This window comes from Stomoxys calcitrans, chromosome 2, assembly GCF_963082655.1.
Source record: "Stomoxys calcitrans chromosome 2, idStoCalc2.1, whole genome shotgun sequence".
In the NCBI taxonomy this organism is placed as follows: domain Eukaryota; kingdom Metazoa; phylum Arthropoda; class Insecta; order Diptera; family Muscidae; genus Stomoxys; species Stomoxys calcitrans.
In genome coordinates, this window is record NC_081553.1 from 66,341,363 (window position 1) to 66,363,878 (window position 22,516).

Here is a 22,516-nt window from a genome sequence, read left to right on the forward strand (position 1 = left end):
GTCCTTCTTCAGGTAGGTCAGGCTGTTCGATGAGGATGACCATAGGGTCCATCCAGTAAGTTAAACCGGCGGTCCGGGGATCTATCCATGTGTTCTCTTCAATTTGACCTAGAAGACGCACATACTGAAATGCCTAATCCGTTTGAACCTTATCGAAGTCTTCATACCGTCGCACAGTGGGATGACAAAAAAAAAAATAAGTGGAAATAAGTGTGCCATTTTGGAACGGATAGAGATATCTTCATGATATGAAGAACATCGAAATTAACTTTTTTTTGAAAAAAAAAGCCAAAAATTTATTTTTTTTCAAATTTTTTGATTTGTAACTCGCATAACATTTGATTGAAGAATCGGACTTTAGCATATATCGCGACAAAAAAATAATAAATTTTATTAGCTATCTAAATCAGAAATTGAAATCAGTTCAGAAATACTTTCACAAGCAACAAAATTGGAGTCCAACCTCTGCGAAAATTAAAAAAAAAGTAAAAACTTGCTAAGTTCGGCCGGGCCGAATCTTATATACCCTCCACCATGGATCGCATTTGTCGAGTTGTTTTCCCGGCATCTCTTCTTAGGCAAAAAAAAAGGATAAAAGAAAAGATTTGATCTGCTATTAGAGCGATATCAAGATATGGTCCGGTTCGGACCACAATTAAATTATATGTCATCCAATTCGAATAAGAATTGCGCCTTTTGGGGGTTCAAGAAGTAAAATAGAGGGATCGATTTATATGGGGGCTGTATCAGTCTATAGACCGATTCAGACCATAATAAACACGTATATTGATAGTCCTGAGAGGATCCGTCGTGCAAAATTTCATTCAAATCGGATAATAATTGCGACCTCTAGAGGCTCAAGAAGTCAAGACCCACGATCGGTTTATATGACAGCTATATCAGGTTATTTACCGATTTCACCCATACTTAGCACAGTTGTTGGATATCACAACAAAATACTTCGTGCAAAATTTCATTCAAATCGTATAAGAATTGCGCCCTCTAGGGGCTCAAGAAGATAAGACTCACGATCGGTTTATATGACAGCTATATCAGGTTATTTACCGATTTCACCCATATCTGACACAGTTATTGGAAGTCATAACAAAACACCTCATGCAAAATGTCAACCATATTGGATATGAATTGCGCCTTTTAGAGGCTCAAGAAGTCAATACCCCAGATCGGTTTATATGACAGCTATATCAGGTTTTTTACCGATTTCACCCATATTTGACACAGTTATTGGAAGTCATAGCAAAACACCTAATGCAAAATTTCAGACAAATCGGATGAAAATTGCGGCCTCTAGAAGCTCAAGAAGTCAAGACCTAAGATCGGTTTATATGGTAGCTATATCAGGTTATGGATTGATTTCAACCATATATAGCACAGTTATTGGAAATCATAACAAAACACCTCTTGCAAAATTTCAGCCAAATCGGATAACAATTGCGTCTTTTAGTAGCTCAAGAAGTCAATATTCCGATATGGCCGATATGGCCCATTTACAGTCCCAACCGACCTACACTAATAAGAAGTATTTGTGCAAAATTTCAAGCGGCTAGCTCTACTCCTTCAAAAGTTAGCGTGCTTTCGACAGACAGGCGGACGGACAGAAGGTTAGTTCGACTTAGAATGTCACGACGATCAACAATATGTATACTTTATGGGGTCTTAAACGCATATTTCGAGGTGTTACAAACAGAATGACGAAATTAGTATACCCCCATCCTATGGTGGAGGGTATAACAAGTAAAAGCATGCAAAGTTCAGCCGGACCGGATCTTATATACCCTCCCCCATGGATTGCATTTGTCCAGTACTTTTGCCGGTGTCTCTTTTTAGGCAATCAAAAGAAAGGATAAAAGAAAATAATTCGAATCATAATGAAATGAATCTTGGCGACCATAGTAGAAGTCATTGTGTAAAATTTCAGCTATATCGAATAAGAATTGCGCCCTTTAGGGGCTCAAAAAGTAAAATAAGGAGATCGTTTCAAAGGGGAGCTGTATTAGTCTATAGACCGATTCAGGGCTTTTTAAGCACTTTCCAGCAAAAAAAAAAAAACATTGAAAATCGGACCATAAATGTGCTTTTGACAGGCCGAACAAAGATTTGTAGGGCCAAGGTGACCAACTTTGAAGGCCCACCAATGGACCCCTGGGACATCCGTAATGAGTACTATCCGAAACAAGTTTAAGTTCAATGACAAGGGACCTTCTTTTTTGGTTGAGCCTAAAGAGCGTGCTTTACAGCGAAAACACTACGAAGAGTAGTTTACGCGGCCGCTTTACCCACAGTAATCACCCCACACAATGTTATCCACCAAAAGTCTTTCTTTCCCTTCTTCCCGTGCTGAATTTCAATAAAATCGAAACATAAATCAAAGAGCTAATGCAATAGCAATAAATAATAAAATCAATATATATCAGATATGCATATATATCCGAACCGATTTGCTTCAAACTTAGGTGGTCCCCCAGGCACTTGGCCCTGAAAAAATATCAGCATTGTGCTATTCTTTCAAAAACAATTTATTTAAACCCCATATTCAGGGGAGTTTACACGATGAGGCGTCCCCCAAACAAATGGCCCAAAATAGGTTATCAAATTCGATTCCTCATCTTAAATACCACATATTGGCATGTCATGGTCGAAAAATGTTTACCCTTTGCTGGGTGTTTTGGGGAAGGGGTGAAGCCCTAAATATTGGGTTGCCCAAAAAGTAATTGCGGATTTTTTAAAAGAAAGTAAATGCATTTTTAATAAAACTTAGAATGAACTTTAATCAAATATACTTTTTTTACACTTTTTTTCTAAAGCAAGTTAAAAGTAACAGCTGATAACTGACAGAAGAAAGAATGCAATTACAGAGTCAGAAGCTGTGAAAAAATTTGTCAACGTCGACTATATGAAAAATCCGCAATTACTTTTTGGGCAACCCAATACATGGTCCTTAATTTGGATATTAAATTCGTATTCTACTCCCAAATACCTTTATTTGAGCCCCATTTTGCGATGATCACTAAAAAATTGCTGTTTGTGGGGTATTTTGGGAAAGGGGTTGATCCCCAGAAAATTGGTCCCGAAAGTGGGTATCAATTCTTGCTCTACCCCCCAATACCTTTCATTTAAGCTCCACAATGACTTGGTCCGTAAATATGACCGATTTAGGGTGTTTTGGGGATTGGGATGGTCGCCCAAACACTTAGACCGGAAAATATAACAGCAGAATAGAGCACTCTCATATATCTATATATCATTTATTTGAACCCCATATTGCCATTGGCCTCAAAATTGGATATCAAATTCGTTTTCTAATCTCATTTCAACTCCTTATTGCAAAAGTCAGCAAAAATGTCCGGTTTGTGATATGGGACTTAAAAATAAAAATATCGAGCTTCACTGTCTTCGGATTTGTGCTTTACTCCCAAAGAACTTTCATTTGAGCCCCATATTGCTATGGTCGCAAATTTGTGCCCTTTGGGGAACTTTTTTGGGGAGTGGCGGCCCCCAAAGACTTGGTCCCATATTTGGGTATGAGATTCGTATTCTATACTCAAATAGCTTTTATTTAAGCCCCATATTCCCATGGTCTGTAAATAAGTCCTGTTTGGGGTGTGTTTTGGAGGTTCGGGTGGACCTCAAGAAACGTGGTCCCACATTTAGATATTATTTAGATTCATATTCTACTCGCAAAAACCTTTCATTTGAGTTCCATATTTCTAAGGTCGGTAAATATGTCAGATTTAAGGGTGTTTTGGGGTTTGGGTGGTGTTGTGGGGGTGGGGTGGCCCTATAGACACTTTTCCCGATTATTGATATCAGATTTGTGCTTTACTCTCAAAGACCTTTCATTTGAGCCCCATGTGGCTATGGTCGTAAATGTGACCCCTTTGGGGGAGGTTTTTGGGGAGAGGCGGCCCCCCAAACACATGATCTCATATTTGGATATCAGATTCGTATTCTACTCGCAAATACCTTTCATTTGAGTCCCATATTGCCATGGTCGGTAAATATGTCCGATTTAGGGGTGTTTTGGGGGTTGGGGTGGTCCCCCTAACACTTGGTTCGACAATTGGATATCAGATACGTTTTCTTATCCTAAATACCTTTCATTTGAATCCCGTATTGTCGTGATTGGTCTAAATTTATGTTTGGTAGGTTTTAGGGTGGGGCGGCCCCCCTAGGTACCCCATCCGAAATTTGGATACCAAATTTTTATTTTAGGGTACTATATGAGAACACACAAAATTTCGCTTAAATCGGAGCACCCATCTCCGAGATCTGGCGTTTCTGAAAATTAGGGTAAGGGTGAGGGTCCGCCCCACCTTCAGATATCAAAAAATGTAGTACCCTATTTTCACCACGGGAACATTATGCACCATCTATGAAAATTTCAAGAAAATCGCTTCAGCCGTTTCTGAGTCTATAGGGAACACACAAACATACAAACAAACACAAATGGATTTTTATATATAAGAAGATGTATATATAATACTTTGTGTTTGTTTTGCTAATGATATTATTTGCTTGCTATAATTATTGATGATCATTAGACCATGAACTACTTAATTTTGTCATAACGTCATTTGCTTGCCACGCTAATGTTTATCTTTTATTGGTTGAGTTTATTTATTTTTCTTTGTTCTTATGATGAAAGAGCACACCAAAGTTAAATGATCTTTATTCGTTAATTACACTCTGAGAATAGTATTGTTAAAGCTTTTACCCATCGGCAAGACAACCACTCAACCGTTTGTATGCTGTGATCTGTGAGAATTGTGTTTGAGTAATTTTATTTTGGTTTCGTTTGTTTTACATGAAGAGTGTTGAGAATAACTATGGTGGCGGAAAAACAGCTTTCACTCACTGAGATTTATTTGCTTGCTTTGCTTTGTTTAGTTAAAGAGCTTTCGGTTATAAAAGCCGTGTACTCGCTACCTTGCTTGTTCAGTTCAGTTCAGTCACTCAGTCTGTGTATCCTTTGGTAAGGTAAGCAAGCAAGCATTAGCTCAGACAGTGCGGTTGCTTCACTTGCCTTGTGTTCAGAGAGGAATTTCGCATTGCAGCTAGATACAGTACATAGTGTCGGTCGCACATGGTAATTCTAAACTGGTCTACTCCCGATTGGCAGTAATTTATAGAAGCTTTGCTATTGTATTTTACTCTTATCGACGAAATAAATGATGAAACTTGAATATGGTCTTCGTTTCCACCCGGAAGGAACAATAGTTGGCTATTTGGATAGAAGCAAGTTTCATTTCCGCTTACAAAAGTTAATTTTTTGTTCAAAAGCATATATTAACAAGTAAAAGCGTGCTAAGTTCGGCCGGGCCGAATCTTATATGCCCTCCACGTTGGATCATCGTCGGGTTCGATTTGTCGAGTTCTTTTCCCGGCATCTCTTCTTAGGTAAAAAAAGGATAAAAGAAAGGATTTGCTCTGCTATTAGAGCGATATCTTGATATGATCCGGTATGGCCCACAATTCAGTTATATGTTGTAGACCTGTGTAAAATGTCAGTCAATTCGAATAAGAATTGCGCCCTTTGGGGGCTCAAGAAGTAAAATAGAGAGATCGATTTATATGGGAGCTGTATCAGGCTATAGGCCGATTCAGACCAAAATAAACACGTATGTTGATGGTAATGAGAGGATCCGTCGTACAAAATTTCAGGCAAATCGAATAATAATTTCGACCTCTGGAAGCTCAAGAAGTCAAGATTCCAGATCGGTTTATATGGCAGCCATAGCAAGTTACGAACCGATTCAAACCTTATTCGGCACAATTGTTGAAAGTCATAATAAAATACTTCATGCAAAATTTCAGTTAAATCGAATAAGAATTGCGCCCTTTAGAAGCTCAAGAAGTTACGTCTCCAGATCGGTTTATATGACAGCTATATCAGGTTATGAACCTATTTGAACCTAACCTAACACAATTGTTGGATCTTATAACAAAACACGTCGTGCAAAATTTCATTCCAATCGAATAAAAATTGCGCCCTCTAGAGGCTCAAGAAGTCAAGACCCTAGATCGGTTTATATGGCAGCTATATCAGGTTATAGACCGATTTGAACCATACTTGGCACAGTTGTTGGAAGTCATAGCGAAACACTTCGTGCAAAATTTCATTCCAATCGGATAAGAATTGAGCCCTCTAGAGGGTCAAGAAGTCAAGACCCAAGATCGGTTTACATGGCAGCTATATTAAAACATGGACCAATATGGCCCATTTACAATCCCAACCGACCTACACTAATAAGAAGTATTTGTGCAAATTTTCTAGCGGCTAGCTTTACTCCTTCGAAAGTTAGCGTGCTTTCCACAGACAGTCGGGCCGACGGACGGACGGACGGACAGACGTTTGGGCCTTTTATCGGCCCAAAACTTAAATCGAGAGATCGGTCTATATGGCAGCTATATGCAAATCTTGATCGATATTGGCCAAATCTGCGCCATATTGCAGAAGTATGTCGAAGGGTCTAACACAACTCACTGTCCCAAATTTTGGCGACATCAGACAACAAATGCGCCTTTTATAGGCGCAAAACCTTAAATCGAGAGATCGGTCTATATGGCAGCTTTATTCAAATCTGGACCGATCTGGGCCAAATTGAAGAAAGATGTCGAAGCGTCTGACACAACTTACTGTCCTAAATTTTGGCAAAATCGGACAATGAATGCGCCTCTTATAGGCGCAAGACATTAAATCGAGGGATCGGTCTATATGGGAGCTATATCCAAATCTGGTCCGATCTGAGCCAAATTGAAGAAGAATGTCAAAGGGCCTAACACAACTCACTGTCCCTAATTTCGGCGTCACCGGACAATAAATGCGCCTTTTAAGGGCCCAAAGCCTTAAATCGAATGATCGGTCTATATGGTAGCTATATACAAATCTGGACCGATCTGGGCCAAATTGAAGCAAGATGTCGAAGGGCCTACTACAACTCGCTGTCAGACACCTTTTATGGGAGCAAGGCCTTAAACGAGTGATCGGTCTATATGGGAGCTATATCCAAATCTGGTCCGATCTGAGCCAAATTGAAGAAGAATGTCGAAAGGCGTAACACAACTCATTGTACCAAATTTTAACGAAATCGTTCAAAAAATGCGCCATTTATGAGCCCAAAGCCTTAAACCGAAAGTTTAGTCTATATGGCAGCTATATCCAAATCTGGACCGATCTGGTCCATCGAAGAGCCTAACACAACTCACTGTCCCTAATTTCAGCAACATCGTAAAATAAATGGGGCTTTTATCGGCCTATGATCCTAAATCGGCGGATAGGTCTATATGGGGGCTATATCAAGATATAGTCCGATATAGTCCATCTTCGAACTTAACCTGCTTATGGATAAAAAAAGAATCTGTGCACAGTTTCAGCTCAATATCTCTATTTTTAAAGACTGTAGCGTGATTTCAATAGGCAGACGGACAGACGGATGAACATGGCTCGATCGTCTTAGATTTTTACGCTGATCAAGAATATGTACAATATATAATTTATAGGGTTGGAAATGGATATTTCGATATGTTGCAAACGGAATGAAAAATGAATATACCCCCATCCTTCGGTGGTGGGTATAAAAAGTAGCAGTTATTTTGTCTGTTGTTGTTTAAATTCGATCAAAAATTAGCAAATTTTAGAAAATTTTGTAAATTTTCATTTTGTTGTTGGTTTAACCAGCTTAAACCAATGTGTTATTATTTTATTATTGTTTATTATTATTTTATTGTTTTGAAATAGAAGCAAGAACTATGGGTTGCCCAAAAAGTAATTGCGGATTTTTTAAAAGAAAGTAAATGCATTTTTAATAAAACTTGGAATGAACTTTAATCAAATATACTTTTTTACACTTTTTTTCTAAAGCAAGCTAAAAGTAACAGCTGATAACTGACAGAAGAAAGAATGCAATTACAGAGTCACAAGCTGTGAAAAAATTTTTTAACGCCGACTATATGAAAAATCCGCAATTACTTTTTGGGCAACCCATATTTCTTGCTTCTATTTCAAAACAAAACAAAACAAAAACACTTTAAAGAGTCTCAACATTTGTGGTGTGTTAAATGTATCAAGGGAGGGCGGGCTGCAATGATCGCGATTTCGGCCTTAGCCAGGGGCCTCGTCAGACTGCCATGCCACCAAAAGATTACATGCTTCCACCTACTCACTAATAAGTGAGCAGTGCAATGGTAGAAGCATGACATTTTTGAGCTTTTTTTAACTTTTCAAAATAGGAAAATAGCAGAAAATGTTTACGGTTTTAGCAAAAAATTACAGCTGTCGCATTTTCAACAGACTTTCTGCTGTTTCAGCAAACGTTCTTGCTGTTTTTACCAACAATTTTCTATGAGTGTATGTTAAAAGTCAGAACAGAAGTCTTTGTGCCAAATTTTAAGCAAATGGAATGAAAATTTAAGCCCCTAGGGACTCGAAATTCTAATCCGGTGATCCGTTTATATGGAGGCAAATTTGAACAGATATGGCTTATTGGCAATCTCCAATGACGCACAGTGGGATGGGAAAAAAGTAGTATTCTGTTATTAATAAAATTATGTATCACAAATTAAAAAAAAAATACAAATAATTTTTCTTAAATTTTCAACCCTTATGCCAAACATACCTCAATATTTTTCTTATTACTTCACCTTTCTAACCTATGAAGGAAATTTTGGGATAGCCATATTTGTATGAGCTACAAATTAATTAATCAGCTCAGCCCAACTTTCTCAATGGTCTTCCGATTGTAATAACATCGGCATATGCTTACTGATTCGCATGAGCGGCATTTTTTTTTTTTTTTGCAGAAAATGCCTCATACATACATTTATTTTTATACCCTACACAATTACTGTGGTACAGGGTATTATAACATAGTGCATTTGTTTGTAACACCTAGAAGAAAGAGAGATATACCCATTGATGAGTATACCGATTGACTCAGAATCACTTTCAGATTCGATTTAGCTATGTCTGTCTGTCTATCTGTCTGACTATAGGTTGCAGTTTTCATCCGATTGTCTGAAAATATGGTACAGGCATGTTTTTCGGCCTAGACACGAAGCCTATTGAAATTGGAAAAAATCGTTTCAGATTTAGATATAGCTCCCATTTATAGGTTCGTCCGATTTGCAGTAATAATGCAATAAAATGGTTATTTGTTAACCGATTCTCACGAATTTTGGCAGGAAAGATTTTCTCCTGACTCTGGTGAATTTCATGGAAATCGGTTCATATTCAGATATAGCTCACATACAATATATATCGGCCGATTTTTACTTCTAGAGGATGAGGATGGAAGTAGCTTATACCCTCGTGGTATAATCGAGGCGACGATAGGAAACCTGGAAGGAAGGGAAGAGGTTTCCGATCGGATACCTGAGATGAACCTTGAAGTCGAGTGCGAGGCACTGCTGCCATCGGCACAGTTTTGGATTGACGGGACCCTATTATTGCCCCGTCTGGAAGATCATGTTACACGGATGGATCAAAGCTAGAGGACAGAGTGGGCCTGGGGGTCTCCATTGAGAATCTAGGGACTGAGATCTGTTTTACACTGCCTGACCATAATACGGTCCTGCAGGCAGAGATCCGGGCGATCACGGAATGGGTGTAGTGGTGTGGTGCTAACCCGAGAACGTCGATTGTGAACATCTTTACCGATAGTAAAATTGCCATAAGGGCAATAACAACCAGGACGTTAAGGTCACCAACAGTCTTGCAGTGTAAGAAGGAGATTAAAGCTTTCTCTGAGGATGGCGAAATCCGCATCGTTTGGGTGTCGGGCCATAACGGAGTGAGGCGAAATGGAAGGGCAGACGATTTGGCGATGAAGGCCAGAGGACTGCCGTCAATAAACTTGGTAAACTCGAAGCCTTTCGGCTCGACGCAGTCCGGGTTAAGGGTGTGGGCGACGAATACGCATGCAACATTGTGGAACAGCGAAAAGGTCGGTGGGACGGCGAAAATCCTATGGTAGGATACAGATCGTGAGAAGACGAGGCTATTACTGAAAGGAAGCAAGAAGGAGGTCAGTATATATATTGGTATCATAACGGGACACATAGGACTACGAGCTCACTTATGTAAAATCAGTGCGGCAAGTGATAGCATGTGTAGGGCATGCGGCGAAGATGATGAGACGTTGGAGCATTTCCTTTGTCATTGCTCGGCTTTCGCGTTCAACAGACATCGGTACTTAGGTGGAGACACAATATCAGACAAGAACTTGTTTAGGGGAGTGATATTGAAAGCGATTAGGGATTTTGTAAGTAGCACGGAATTCCTAACTTAAAATTTTCTTTTTATACCCTCCACCATAAGATGGGGGGTATACTAATTTCGTCATTCTGATTGTAACTACTCGAAATATTCGTCTGAGACCCCATAAAGTATATATATTCTTGATCGTAGTGAAATTTTATGTCGATCTAGCCATGTCCGTCCGTCTGTCCGTCCGTCCGTCCGTCTGTCTGTCGAAAGCACGCTAACTTCCGAAGGAGTGAAGCTAGCCGCTTAAAATTTTGCACAAATACTTCTTATTAGAATAGGTCGGTTGGTATTGTAAATGGGCCATATCGGTCCATGTTTTGATATAGCTGCCATATAAACCGATCTTGGGTCTTGACTTCTTGAACCTCTAGAGTGCGCAATTCTTATCCGATTGGAATGAAATTTAGCACGCCGTGTTTCGATATTATATCCAACAACTGTGCCAAGTATGGTTCAAATCGGTTCATAACCTGATATAGCTGTCATATAAACCGATCTTGGGTCTTGATTTCTTGAGCCTCTAGAGTGCGCAATTCTTATCCGATTGGAATGAAATTTTGCACGACGTGTTTTACGATATCCAACAACTGTGCCAAGTATGGTTCAAATCGGTCTATAACCTTATATAGCTGTCATATAAACCGATCTTGGGTCTTGACTTCTTGAGCTTCTAGAGGGCGCAATTCTTATCCAATTTGAATGAATTTTGGCACGTAGTATTTTGTTATTATATCCAACAACTGTGCCAAATATCGTTCAAATCGGTTCATAACCTGATTTTGCTGCCATATAAACCGATCTGGGATCTTGACTTCTTGAGCCTCTAGAGGTCGCAATTATTATCCGATTTGCCTGAAATTTTGTACGACGGATTCTTTTATGACCATTAACATACGTGTTTATTATGGTCTGAATCGGTCCATAGCCCGATACAGCTCCCATATAAATCGATCTCTCTATTTTGCTTTTTGAGCTCACAAAGAGCGCAATTCTTATTCGAATTGGCTGACATTTTACACAGGTCTCCAACATATAATTTAATTGTGGTCCAAACCGGAGCATATTTTGATATCGCTCTAATAGCAGAGCAAATCTTTTCTTATATCCTGTTTTGCCTAAGAAGAGATACCGGGAAAAGAACTCGACAAATGCGATCCATGGTGGAGGGTATATAAGATTCGGCCCGGCCGAACTTAGCACGCTTTTACTTGTTAGAGGTTACTTTATAGTTTTTAGAGCGCACAACAAGCCGATTACTGGCTTAGGTGTATGTCCATAGTGGCATGGGGCGGATTAATATCTGCACCCTCTTTTCAACCTAACCTAACATAACCTAACCTGACTTCTAGAGTTGCAGCAAGCGCATTTATTGACCAATCTTTCCAAATTTTTGCACAACACTTTCCTCGATGACTACCACAATATCCGAGAAGTTTGCTCGAAATCGGTTCAGATTTGGATATAGCTCTCATACAATATATATCGGCCGATTTTAACTTCTAGAGTCACAGCGAGCGCATTTATTGGCCAATCTTGCCAAAATTTTGCTCAACGCTTTCCGTGACGATTACCACAATATCTGAGAAGTTTGCTCAAAATCGGTTCAGATTTAGATATAGCTCCCATTAATATGTTCATCCGATTTTGAGAAAAATTGCAATTAAGTGCTCATTTGTTAAACGATTTTCCCGAAATTTGACAGGAAGGATTTTCCAACGACTCATTATGTTACTGGTAAATTTCATGGAAATCGGAGCGGATTTAGATATAGTTGCCATATATGTATATCGCCCGATTTTCACTTCAAGAGCCACTGCAAGCACATTTATTGACCAATCTTGCCAAAATTTTGTGCAAAGATTCCTTCGTCAACTACCACAATATTTGAGAAGTTTGGTCGAAAACGGTTCAGATTTAGATATAGCTCCTATATATATGTTCGTCCGATTTTGAGAAATATTGCAGAAAAGTGCTCATTTGTTAACCGATTCTCTCGAAATTTGGCAGGAAGGATTTTCTAACGACTCTTAATGTTACTGGGGAATTTTATAGAAATCGGCCCAGATTAAGATATAGCTGTCACATATGTATATTGCCCGATTTTCACTTTTAGGGCCACTGCAAGCGCTTTTAGTGACCAATCTTGCCAAAATTTTGTACAACGCTTTTCTCAATGACTACCACAATATCTGAGAAGTTTGCTCGAAATCGGTTCAGAATTAGATATAGCTCCCATATAAACGTTCGTCTGATTTTGGGTAATTTGCAATAATGTCATCATTTGTCAACCGTAGTTATTACAGTTTGAACAAATTTGCTCGATATTTGTTAGGAATTGTTTAATAACCCATCTGAAACCATCCACCGAAGTTCATCAAAATTGGTTCAGAATTGGATATAGGTCCCTCATTGCACTTATAGGGTAGGTGTAGGGTATTATACAGTCACCCCCCGACTTCCGCCCTTCCTTACTGGTTTTATAAAAGGAGCTTCTCTTATTCTTTTGCAAACAAATCGACTATTTTACAATGCACACATTGTAAAGTGTAGGGTGTAATAAAATGAGAGCAGTCATAAAAATTGTTTTCAAAACATTAGCCTAGAAAATTCCCATATAAATAGCCCTGTAGTCACTGATAACAGCCATCAGTTGTCACTCGACTGGGGGAGAAAAAAGACCATTCGTTCTTCGAAAAATGATGAAACTCATTGTTATTGTACTTCTGGCCACTTTGGCCATAGCTAATGCTGTAGGCGATACTCATTGCCCAGGATGTGTAACTAATTTGAAAACGGAGGATGCCGCCGCTTCATTAAATAAATCTTTAAATAAATTGGCCACTGGTGATGGACCTCACTACAGGTAAGTTGGATGGTGCGTTGGATGCTGAAATGGATTTTTTAGAGTTTTTGTTTTTCCTAATTTTTGTCTTAATTTAGACTGGGTAAAGTCAATTCTGCCTCCAAACAAGTGATCCGTGGTCTTCAATATAGAATCAATGCCGATTTGATTGATGAGAATGGTCAGACCAAAACCTGTGATATTAATATGGTTTTCTTCCAAGGCGTAGAGATTACCTTCAAATGCCCCGGAGAAGATGATGTTACGAAAACTCATGAACCAGTGTAATGATTGAATTTAAATTGAAAGAGAAAGTTGAATAAATCGGAAGATACAAATTTAGTTTGGAAACTAAAAAAAATGGTGTTTAAGAGCCTATTTGGATCATTCTGGTATGGTCGATGGAAAATATTTGAACCATGTAGGAGTACTTACTACAAATATAAGTCAGACTTCTTATCAGTGGAATGAATGCATTGCCTCATTCATATTCATGACATCTATCAGCGAATGGCGACGTAAAGTCAAAAATATATGTATCTGCAGTTGAAAGTATACTGAATGCATTATCGATGTGAGCTTATGGTGTGCATGATCTAATGCCATACGTTTGACACTTTACACTGTTTTGTCCATTTTTGCAATGAAATCCAATATCAGTTCTTATGAACCATTTTCTGAAAAATCAAATCTAGAACATACACCATGAACAAATTTTGTACGAAACAAATTTTATTATACCCACCACCATAGGATGGGGGTATACTAACCTAGTCATTGTGTTTGTAAGACCTCGCAATATTGATCTGCGACCCCATAAAGTATATATATTCTGGATCGTCTCGACATTCTGATTCGATCTAGCCATGTCCGTCCGTCCGTCTGTCGCAATTACCATAGCGATCTAACGCATAAAGCTAGTCACTTGAAATTTTGCACAGATATTTCATATTGATGTATATCGTCGAGGATTGCAAATGGGTCATATCGGTTCAGATTTGGATATAGCTCCCATATAAACCGATCTCCCGATTTGACTTCTTGAACCTTACTAGCCGCAATTTTCGTCCGATTTGGCTGAAATTTTGCACATGGTATTCTGTTTTGACTTTCAACTCTTGTGCTAAGTATGGTCCGGATCAGTATATAACCTGATATAGCTCCCATATAAACCGATCTCCCGATTTGACTTCTTGAGCCCCTGGAAGCCTCCATTTTCATCCGATTTGCCTGAAATTTTGCACACAGTGTTCTGTTATGACTTACAACAATTGTGCCAAGTACGGTTCCAACAGCTGTGTCCGTCCGTCCCTCCGTCCGTCCCTCCGTCCGTCCTTCCGTCCGTCCCTCCGTCCGTCCCTCCGTCCGTCCTTCCGTCCGTCCCTCCGTCCGTCCCTCCGTCCGTCCCTCCGTCCGTCCCTCCGTCCGTCCCTCCGTCCGTCCCTCCGTCCGTCCCTCCGTCCGTCCCTCCGTCCGTCCCTCCGTCCGTCCCTCCGTCCGTCCCTCCGTCCGTCCCTCCGTCCGTCCCTCCGTCCGTCCCTCCGTCCGTCCCTCCGTCCGTCCATCCGTCCGTCCCTCCGTCCGTCCCTCCGTCCGTCCCTCCGTCCGTCCCTCCGTCCGTCCCTCCGTCCGTCCCTCCGTCCGTCCCTCCGTCCGTCCCTCCGTCCGTCCCTCCGTCCGTCCCTCCGTCCGTCCCTCCGTCCGTCCCTCCGTCCGTCCCTCCGTCCGTCCCTCCGTCCGTCCCTCCGTCCGTCCCTCCGTCCGTCCCTCCGTCCGTGAAATATTCTACAATGAATTGTACAATGGTCTGCATTCATTTATGGTCCGAATCGGACTATAACTTGATATAGCTCCAATAGCATAACAGTTCTTATTCAATATTCTATGCTACACAAATGCTATCCATGGTGGAGGGTATATACGATTCGGCCCGGCCGAACTTAGCACGCCCTTAATTTTTTTAATTTTGTAACGAATTGTACTATAGATGCCATAAAATTGCCCACTTACAGAGCGCCTTGCTTATTCAAATATAATAAAATTATAAAAATTCAGTACGGCCGAATTAACCGCATATTTATTTGTTACCTTTTCTTGTGAACCAAATGTTTGTACACACACACATTTTATCAATTCTGTCAATAAAAGACCAGTGCCACCACCACATTTAACGATAATCAGTCTTCTGCATTATTTTGCATATATTTCGGAATTTCGGCATATTCAAATGCATGAATGAATGCAAAATGACTTAAACAAACTACACCGCTCTGCCTCTGCCATAAAAGATGCTATCTCGATATGAAAAAGAGTTAATACAAAACCGGCTTGAGTCTCATAAAAAGATAAATATTGTCAGACAGTAGCCACGAATAAAAAAACTAAATATACATAAACGACTTGTTTTGGACAACTGGTATCAGTTGTCTTTGGTGTTTAAAAGAGGACGATCGACGATCAGAACAGTTTTTAAAAGATGATCAAACCAGTTGTTGTGATTGTTTTATTGGCCACCGTGGCTTTAGCTAAAGCTCAGGGTTTTACTCCTCTCTGCCCGGGATGTCCAACTGTCTTGGAAAGTCCGGCGGACTTTGCAAAGGCCACCAATGTTCTCAAAGAATCTTTGACCCAATTGACAGCTGGTGAGGGACCCAACTACAAGTAAGTCAATTCTTGGCATATCTCCATGGGAGGCAGTAATTTCAATGTTTTTGTTTTTATGTTTCTCCCTTCAGACTTGGTAAAATCAATTCTGGCTCCAAACAAGTGATTAGTGGTATTTTTTATAAAATCAATGCCAATTTGATTGATGAGAATGAAGCAACCAAGACCTGTGATATCGAAATTATACGTGCCAGAGAAGTTACTATAACTCTCAAATGTGAGGAAGAGGACGAAGTGAAAAGAGTTCATGAATATATTCGAGAATAAAGTTAAAAAAAAACCCTTTGAGAGGGGGAAAATGTGTTTGGTGATTCATTTTATGACGACTATTTGTCATATGTCTTGAAGCAAACTATGGTAAAATGAAATAAAATTATGGAAGTTATAAAGACCAGTTGCTAGGTTGGATCGTACAATGCATCACTTTTCTCAAATTTTTGGACTATTTCCTTTAATAAGCGCTAAGTGTATGTAAATGGAGTTCATAGCATATTCGGATGAGATCTCTGCCCCGTAGTTGGTCAAAAGTTCAAATCAGATGATTAGTTTGTATATAGAAGTTATATCCGGTTATGCACAGTTTCAGATCACACTAAGCATATCTATGAAGGTCAATTTGCGAAATTTTAGCCCAAATCGATTTGTGGTGAATTGTTTTTGTTCGATAAAAAATCAAACAAGTAACAAGTCGAGCCGAATCTTATATATCATCCGCCGTGGATCGCATTTGACACGGTCTTTCAATGCATTTTTCAAATATATAGGAGAGAAGGGGGCACCTCATTGTGGTTTGATATCAAACAAGAAGAAGCATGATAAGATCGGCCTGACCGAATCTTATATACCCTCCACCATGAATGGCATTTGTCAAGCTCTTGCCACGGTAACTCTTTTTAGGCAAACAAAGAATAAAAGAAAGGAATTGCTATGTTATTGGAACAATATCAAGTTATGGTTCGGACCATATTGGAGATCATAGTAGAAGTCATTGTGTAAAATTTTAGCCAAATCTAGTAAGAACTGCGACTTTAAGGGCTGAAAAAGTAAAAAAGGCAGATCGGTTTATAGGGGAGCTGTATTAGGCTATAAACCGATTCATGCCATATTCGACACCTATGTTAAAGGTCATGTGAGAAGCCGTTGAACACAATTTCAGCCAAATCGGATAATACTTGCGCCCTTTAGAAGCTCAAGAAGTCAAGATCTCATATCGGTTTATATGGTTATGGACCGATTTGAACTATTCTTAGCACAGTTCTTGAAAGTTATAACAAAACACCTCATGCAAATTTTCAGCTAAATCGGATAATAACTGCGCCCTCTAGCGGCTCAAGAAGTCGAGACCCCAGATTGGTTTATATGGCAGCTATATCAGGTTATGGACCGATTTGAACCATTTTTAATACAGTTGTTGGAAGTCATGGCAAAACACATCATGCAATATTTCAGCCAAATCGGATAGGAATTATTGGGTTGCCCAAAAAGTAATTGTCGGTAATATAGCAGTAATATAGTCGGCGTTGACAAATTTTTTCAACGGCTTGTGACTCTGTAATTGCATTCTTTCTTCTGTCAGTTATCAGCTGTTACTTTTAGCTTGCTTTAGAAAAAAAAGTGCGCGAAATTTTGTTTACATTTGTTTTTTTGGCGTCAATTTTAATATGGGTACCACATGTATTGAAAGAAATTCATTTAACAAACCGAATCAACGCTTGTGATATGCACCTCAAACGCAATGAATTCGATCCGTTTTTAAAACGAATCATAACTGAAGATGAAAAATGAATTGTTTACAACAATGTTAGTCGAAAACGATCATGGTCCAAGCATGGTGAACCAGCTCAAACCACTTCAAAGGCTGATATCCACCAAAAGAAGGTTATGCTGTCTGTTTGGTGGGATTGGAAGGGTGTGGTATATTTTGAGCTGCTTCCAAGGAACCAAACGATTAATTCGGATGTTTACTGTCAACAATTGGACAAATTGAATACAGCCATCAAGGAGAAGCGACCAGAATTGGTCAATCGTAAAGGTGTCATATTCCACCAGGACAACGCTAGACCGCACATCTTTGGTCACTCGCCAAAAACTGAGTGAGCTTGGCTGGGAACTTTTGATGCATCCACCATATAGCCCTGACCTTGCACCATCAGACTACCATTTATTTCGATCTTTGCAGAACTTCTTAAATGGTAAAACTTTCGGCAATGATGAGGCTATAAAATCGCACTTGGTTCAGTTTTTTGCAGATAAAGGCCAGAAGTTCTTTGACCGTGTAAAACTAAATTTGAAGATGGCAAAAGGGTATCGAACAAAATGGCAATTATATATTTGATTAAAGTTTATTCTAAGTTTTATTAAAAATGCATTTAATTTTTTTTTTTAAAATCCGCAATTACTTTTTGGGCAACCCATACTACCTGTAGAGGCTCAAGAAGTCAAGACCCCGGAGCGGTTTATATGACAGCTATATTAAATTATGAACCGATTTGAACTATTTTTAGCAGAGTTGTTGAAAGTCATAACAAAACACCTCATGCTAAATTTCAACCAAAGCGGATAATAAGTGCGTCCTCTAGTAGCTCAAGAAGTCAAGACCCCAGATAGGTTTATAAGACAGCTATATCAGGTTGTGAACCAATCTGAACCATACTTAGAACAGATGTTGGAATGATATCAAAGCACTACGTGCAAAACTTCAGTCAAATCGGACGAGAATTGCACCCTCTAGAGGTTCAAGAAGTCAAGATCCAAGATCGGTTTATATGGCAGCTATATCAAAACGTGGACCGATATAGCCCATTTACAATCCCAATCGACCTACACTAATAAGAAGTATTTGTGCAAAATTTCAAGCGGCTAGCTTTACTCCTTCGAAAGTAAGCGTGCTTTCGACAGACGGACGGACATGGCTAGTTCGACTTAAAATGTCATGACGATCAAGAATATATATACATTATGGGGTCTTAGACGAATATTTGGTGGAGTTACAAACAGAATGACGACATTAGTATACCCCCATCATATGGTGGAGGGTATAAAAATATATTCTGGATTGTCTCGACATTGTGATTCGATCATGCCATGTCCGTCAGTCAAAATCACGATAGCTGTCGAACGTGTAAAGCTAGCCGCTTGAAACTTTACTCAGGTTCTTAATATTGATGTAGGTCGTTGGGAACTGCAAATGGGTCATATTGGTTTAGATTTGGATATAGCTCCCATATAAACCGATCTCCCGATTTGACTTCTTGAGCTCTTAGAAGCCACAAATTTCATCCGATTTGGCTAAAATTTTGCACATAGTCTTTAGTCGTTATTTCCAAAAACGGTCCAAATCGGTCTATAATCTGATATAGCTCCCATATAAACCGATCTCCCGATTTGACTTCTTGAGCCCCTGGAAGCCGCAATTTTTGTGCGATTTGCCTGAAATTTTGTTCGTTGTGTTTTGCAATAATTTTCAACGATTGGGTCAAGTACAGTCCAAATCAGTCTATAACCTGATATAGCTCCCATATAAATCGATCTCCCGATTTTATTTCTGGAGCCCCTGGAAGCTACAAATTTTGTCCGATTTGGCTGGAACTTTGTTCGTTATGTTCCGTTAAAACTTTCAACAATTGGGCCAAGTACGGTCGAAGTCAGTCTATAGCCTGATATAACTCCCATGTAAACCGATCTCCCGATTTGACTACTTGAGCCCCTGGAAGCCACAAATTTCATCCGATTTGGCTGAAATTTTGCATGTAGTGTTCTGTTATGACTATCACCAACTGTGCCAAGTACAGTAAATCGGTCAATAACCAGATATGACTCCCATATAAACCGATTTCCCGGTTTGACTTCTGTAGCCCCATAGTGTTCTGTTATGACCTCAAACAACAGTGCGGTCTAAATTGGACAAGAACATGATATAGCTCCCATATATTTTTTTTCACGTAACCAACACGCAGGGAATGTCCCCTATATATGAAGCGCATTGCGTTGGCAATTGGGAAAGTTAAGGGTGAAGGGGGGAAAGAGGGAGTAGTGTTTACTGATATTCATTTTAAACTACTGAACGTCAATGTCGGTGGGAAAGACATTAGACGGAAGTCGAAGTCGAACCATTCGTAAGTGGATACGAATGGTTCGGGCGAAAAATGAATTTTCTCGGTAATATATGGTTCGTTCGACTGACCAATCAATTACATGAGTTCCTGACAAGTCTTGTATTCCTGTGAGTTCCTGACAAATCTTGTATTCCTGGTGAACATCCTTACGTCAGGGATAAGATAACGAATATTCCTGGAACACACGCCACGAAAATAACGATAGAGCATATACAACGCATCCCACATTTCGACGATGTTCAAGAGAAGCAATAGAGTTGGATACCCCACTGTCCCCAATCAACACCAACGCCCTGCGTTGAATCCGCTCAATTAGCTCCAAGGATGATTTTGAAGCTCCTGCCCATATATGAGAGTTATATTCCATCCTCGGCCTGATGTAGGTAGTATTGATATTGAGAAGATCAGAAGAGGTGAAATATTTCTTGCACCGTTTAAGAAAGCCCAAACACCTGAATGCTTTTTTCGACATTTCGAATACGTTTTTTGAGCAACGGGCATCACATTGCATTAAGAACATCAAGAGCTTCTGACTGTTTAATATCTATACCGTCGATAGATACAGACGATTGAAGTGGGTCAGTGAATCGCTTGTGAGACAAGAAACAGCACTTCGTCTTCTGTGCGTTAAAGTCTACTCTGTTCATTCTATCCCACTCTCATCCATAATGCGCCTCCTGTCCACAATTTCTTGAAGACTGGGCCTATGATCGAATGAATATGAATGGCGCAGACTACTGTCATTGGGCAAATGAGTAGACTCGATTCGAAGTCTGACCCAATGAAAATAAGAAAAAGGGAAGGGGAAAGGACAGAGCCTTGTGGCACACCTGCGGTCAATGTATACTTATCTGATGAGAACCCAACTACAACAACTGGCATAGTGCGATCTCTGAGAAAGCTCGATATAAATCGAACGAAGTTATTACCGACTCCAAAAGTTACAATCGACATATGAACCGATCTTACGATTTGAGATTCTGGAGCTCTTGGAAGCCACAAATTTCTTCCGATTTGGCTGAAATTTTGTTCGTGGTTTTCCGTTATGACTTTCAACAACCGCGCCAAGAACATTCCAAGTCGGTTAATAACCAGACATAGCTCCCATATTTTGACGGAATCCATGGTGATGGGTTCCCAAGATTCGGCCTGGCCGACCTTAGCAAGCTTTTACCTCTTAAATGCTATTTTTTGGAATTTTAGTATAGCCGATTACTGACTTGGGTGTATATTCATAGTGATATGGGCCGGATGAATACCCGCTGCCTGTTTTCAACTAAACCTGAGAATATACAAGGATGAACAAAATAAAGGCTCAGACCAAATTCTCGATAGAGTTCTCCATCTTCGTGGAAGTTACATCCAAGGCATTAAGGCTGCGAAAGATCTCGTCCTTCTCACATATTACGTTAGGATACATTCAAACGTCCAACATCGTGTGGTTAAAGATGTAGAGGAAAAACTTGAATTCCTGTTGGATACACATTGAGGAGTTTGCCACCTGTTCCTAATTGGAATGCTCATGGGAAAACTTGCATTTACTGTAATTCAACCTAATTTATAGTTCGCCATATCCCATCTTTGATAACAATCTGCCTATAAATAAATATTTTGATATACAAACAGACAGTCACACAAAGATCATTAAAACGTGTGTAGCAAAGAGAATGGCAATATGAATATTACATCACCACCGTATTGTTGCATAAAAATTCTTTAACATTTTTGAATAGTTCGGTTTATAAGGACCCCATGCGTGAAGAATAAGCAATTTAAGACATTCTTAAATATTTTTGCTAAAAACCCAACAAAACCCAGATTATTCACCATTCTCCTCTCGCACATAGAGGGTATATTTTTGCATATTCATATGCATGAATGCTTAATGAATGTAACAAATTTCCCTCAATTTCGCATTAGGACAGTTTTCTAATGAAGAAGAATAAATGCCAAAATTGACTTGAGTTCAACACTATATAAAAGGCGAATGGTTTTCAATAAAAGATAACAGTTTATAGTTAAGTTTAGAGGAATACTATCGTATTAAAAAATATTAAAAAAATGATCAAGTTTGCCGTTATTGTCCTGTTGGCCACTATGGCTTTTGCTAAACCTGGGGGAGATGCCCCCTGCCCTGGTTGCCCTTTTACCTTGACGAGTGAAGAGGATGTGGCAAGGGTTACCATTATCTTAAATGAATCTTTGGCCGCTGTTGAAGAACCCCATTACAAGTAAGAACATTTGTTTTTGGGTTACTGCTATCAAGTTTGCTCTCAATTTTGTTTTCGTTTTTTTTTCTCATAGACTTGGTAAAATCAATACTGCCTCTGAACAAGCAGTCGGTGGTAATTTGTATAAAATCAATGCTGATCTGGTGGATGTGAATGATAAAACTAAGACCTGTGATATTGAAATTTTTCGGGCTAAGGAAGTGACCGTTTCAATCAAATGTGCCGATGAAGACGAAGTTAAGAAAGTTCATGAATTCAAGGATAAGCAATAAATAATAAATCGCTTTGTATATCTAACCAATTATTTAAAGATGGGTTTCTCTATTCAATGGAAAAAAAAGGATTAGAAAATTCTTCTTTCGAATTAAGCTTAATGATC

General features: G+C 39.4%; 3 protein-coding genes across 3 annotated transcripts in view; all 3 read left to right on the forward strand.

Moving 5' to 3' along the window:
- LOC106091784 (uncharacterized) overlaps positions 1–22,516 on the forward strand; it is a 90,879-nt gene that overhangs the window by 33,028 nt on the left and 35,335 nt on the right. The gene's annotated exons all lie outside the window — the stretch shown is intronic.
- LOC106091781 (sarcocystatin-A) lies at positions 12,906–13,500 on the forward strand. The gene is made up of 2 exons (XM_013258440.2): positions 12,906–13,148; positions 13,226–13,500. Exons 1-2 carry the CDS (start codon positions 12,982–12,984, stop codon positions 13,413–13,415), a joined length of 357 nt encoding a protein of 118 aa, XP_013113894.2. The 5' UTR covers positions 12,906–12,981; the 3' UTR covers positions 13,416–13,500.
- On the forward strand, positions 15,314–16,064 carry LOC106091783 (sarcocystatin-A). The gene is made up of 2 exons (XM_013258442.2): positions 15,314–15,788; positions 15,863–16,064. The coding sequence occupies exons 1-2, from the start codon at positions 15,604–15,606 to the stop codon at positions 16,056–16,058; spliced, it is 381 nt and encodes a 126-aa protein (XP_013113896.1). The 5' UTR covers positions 15,314–15,603; the 3' UTR covers positions 16,059–16,064.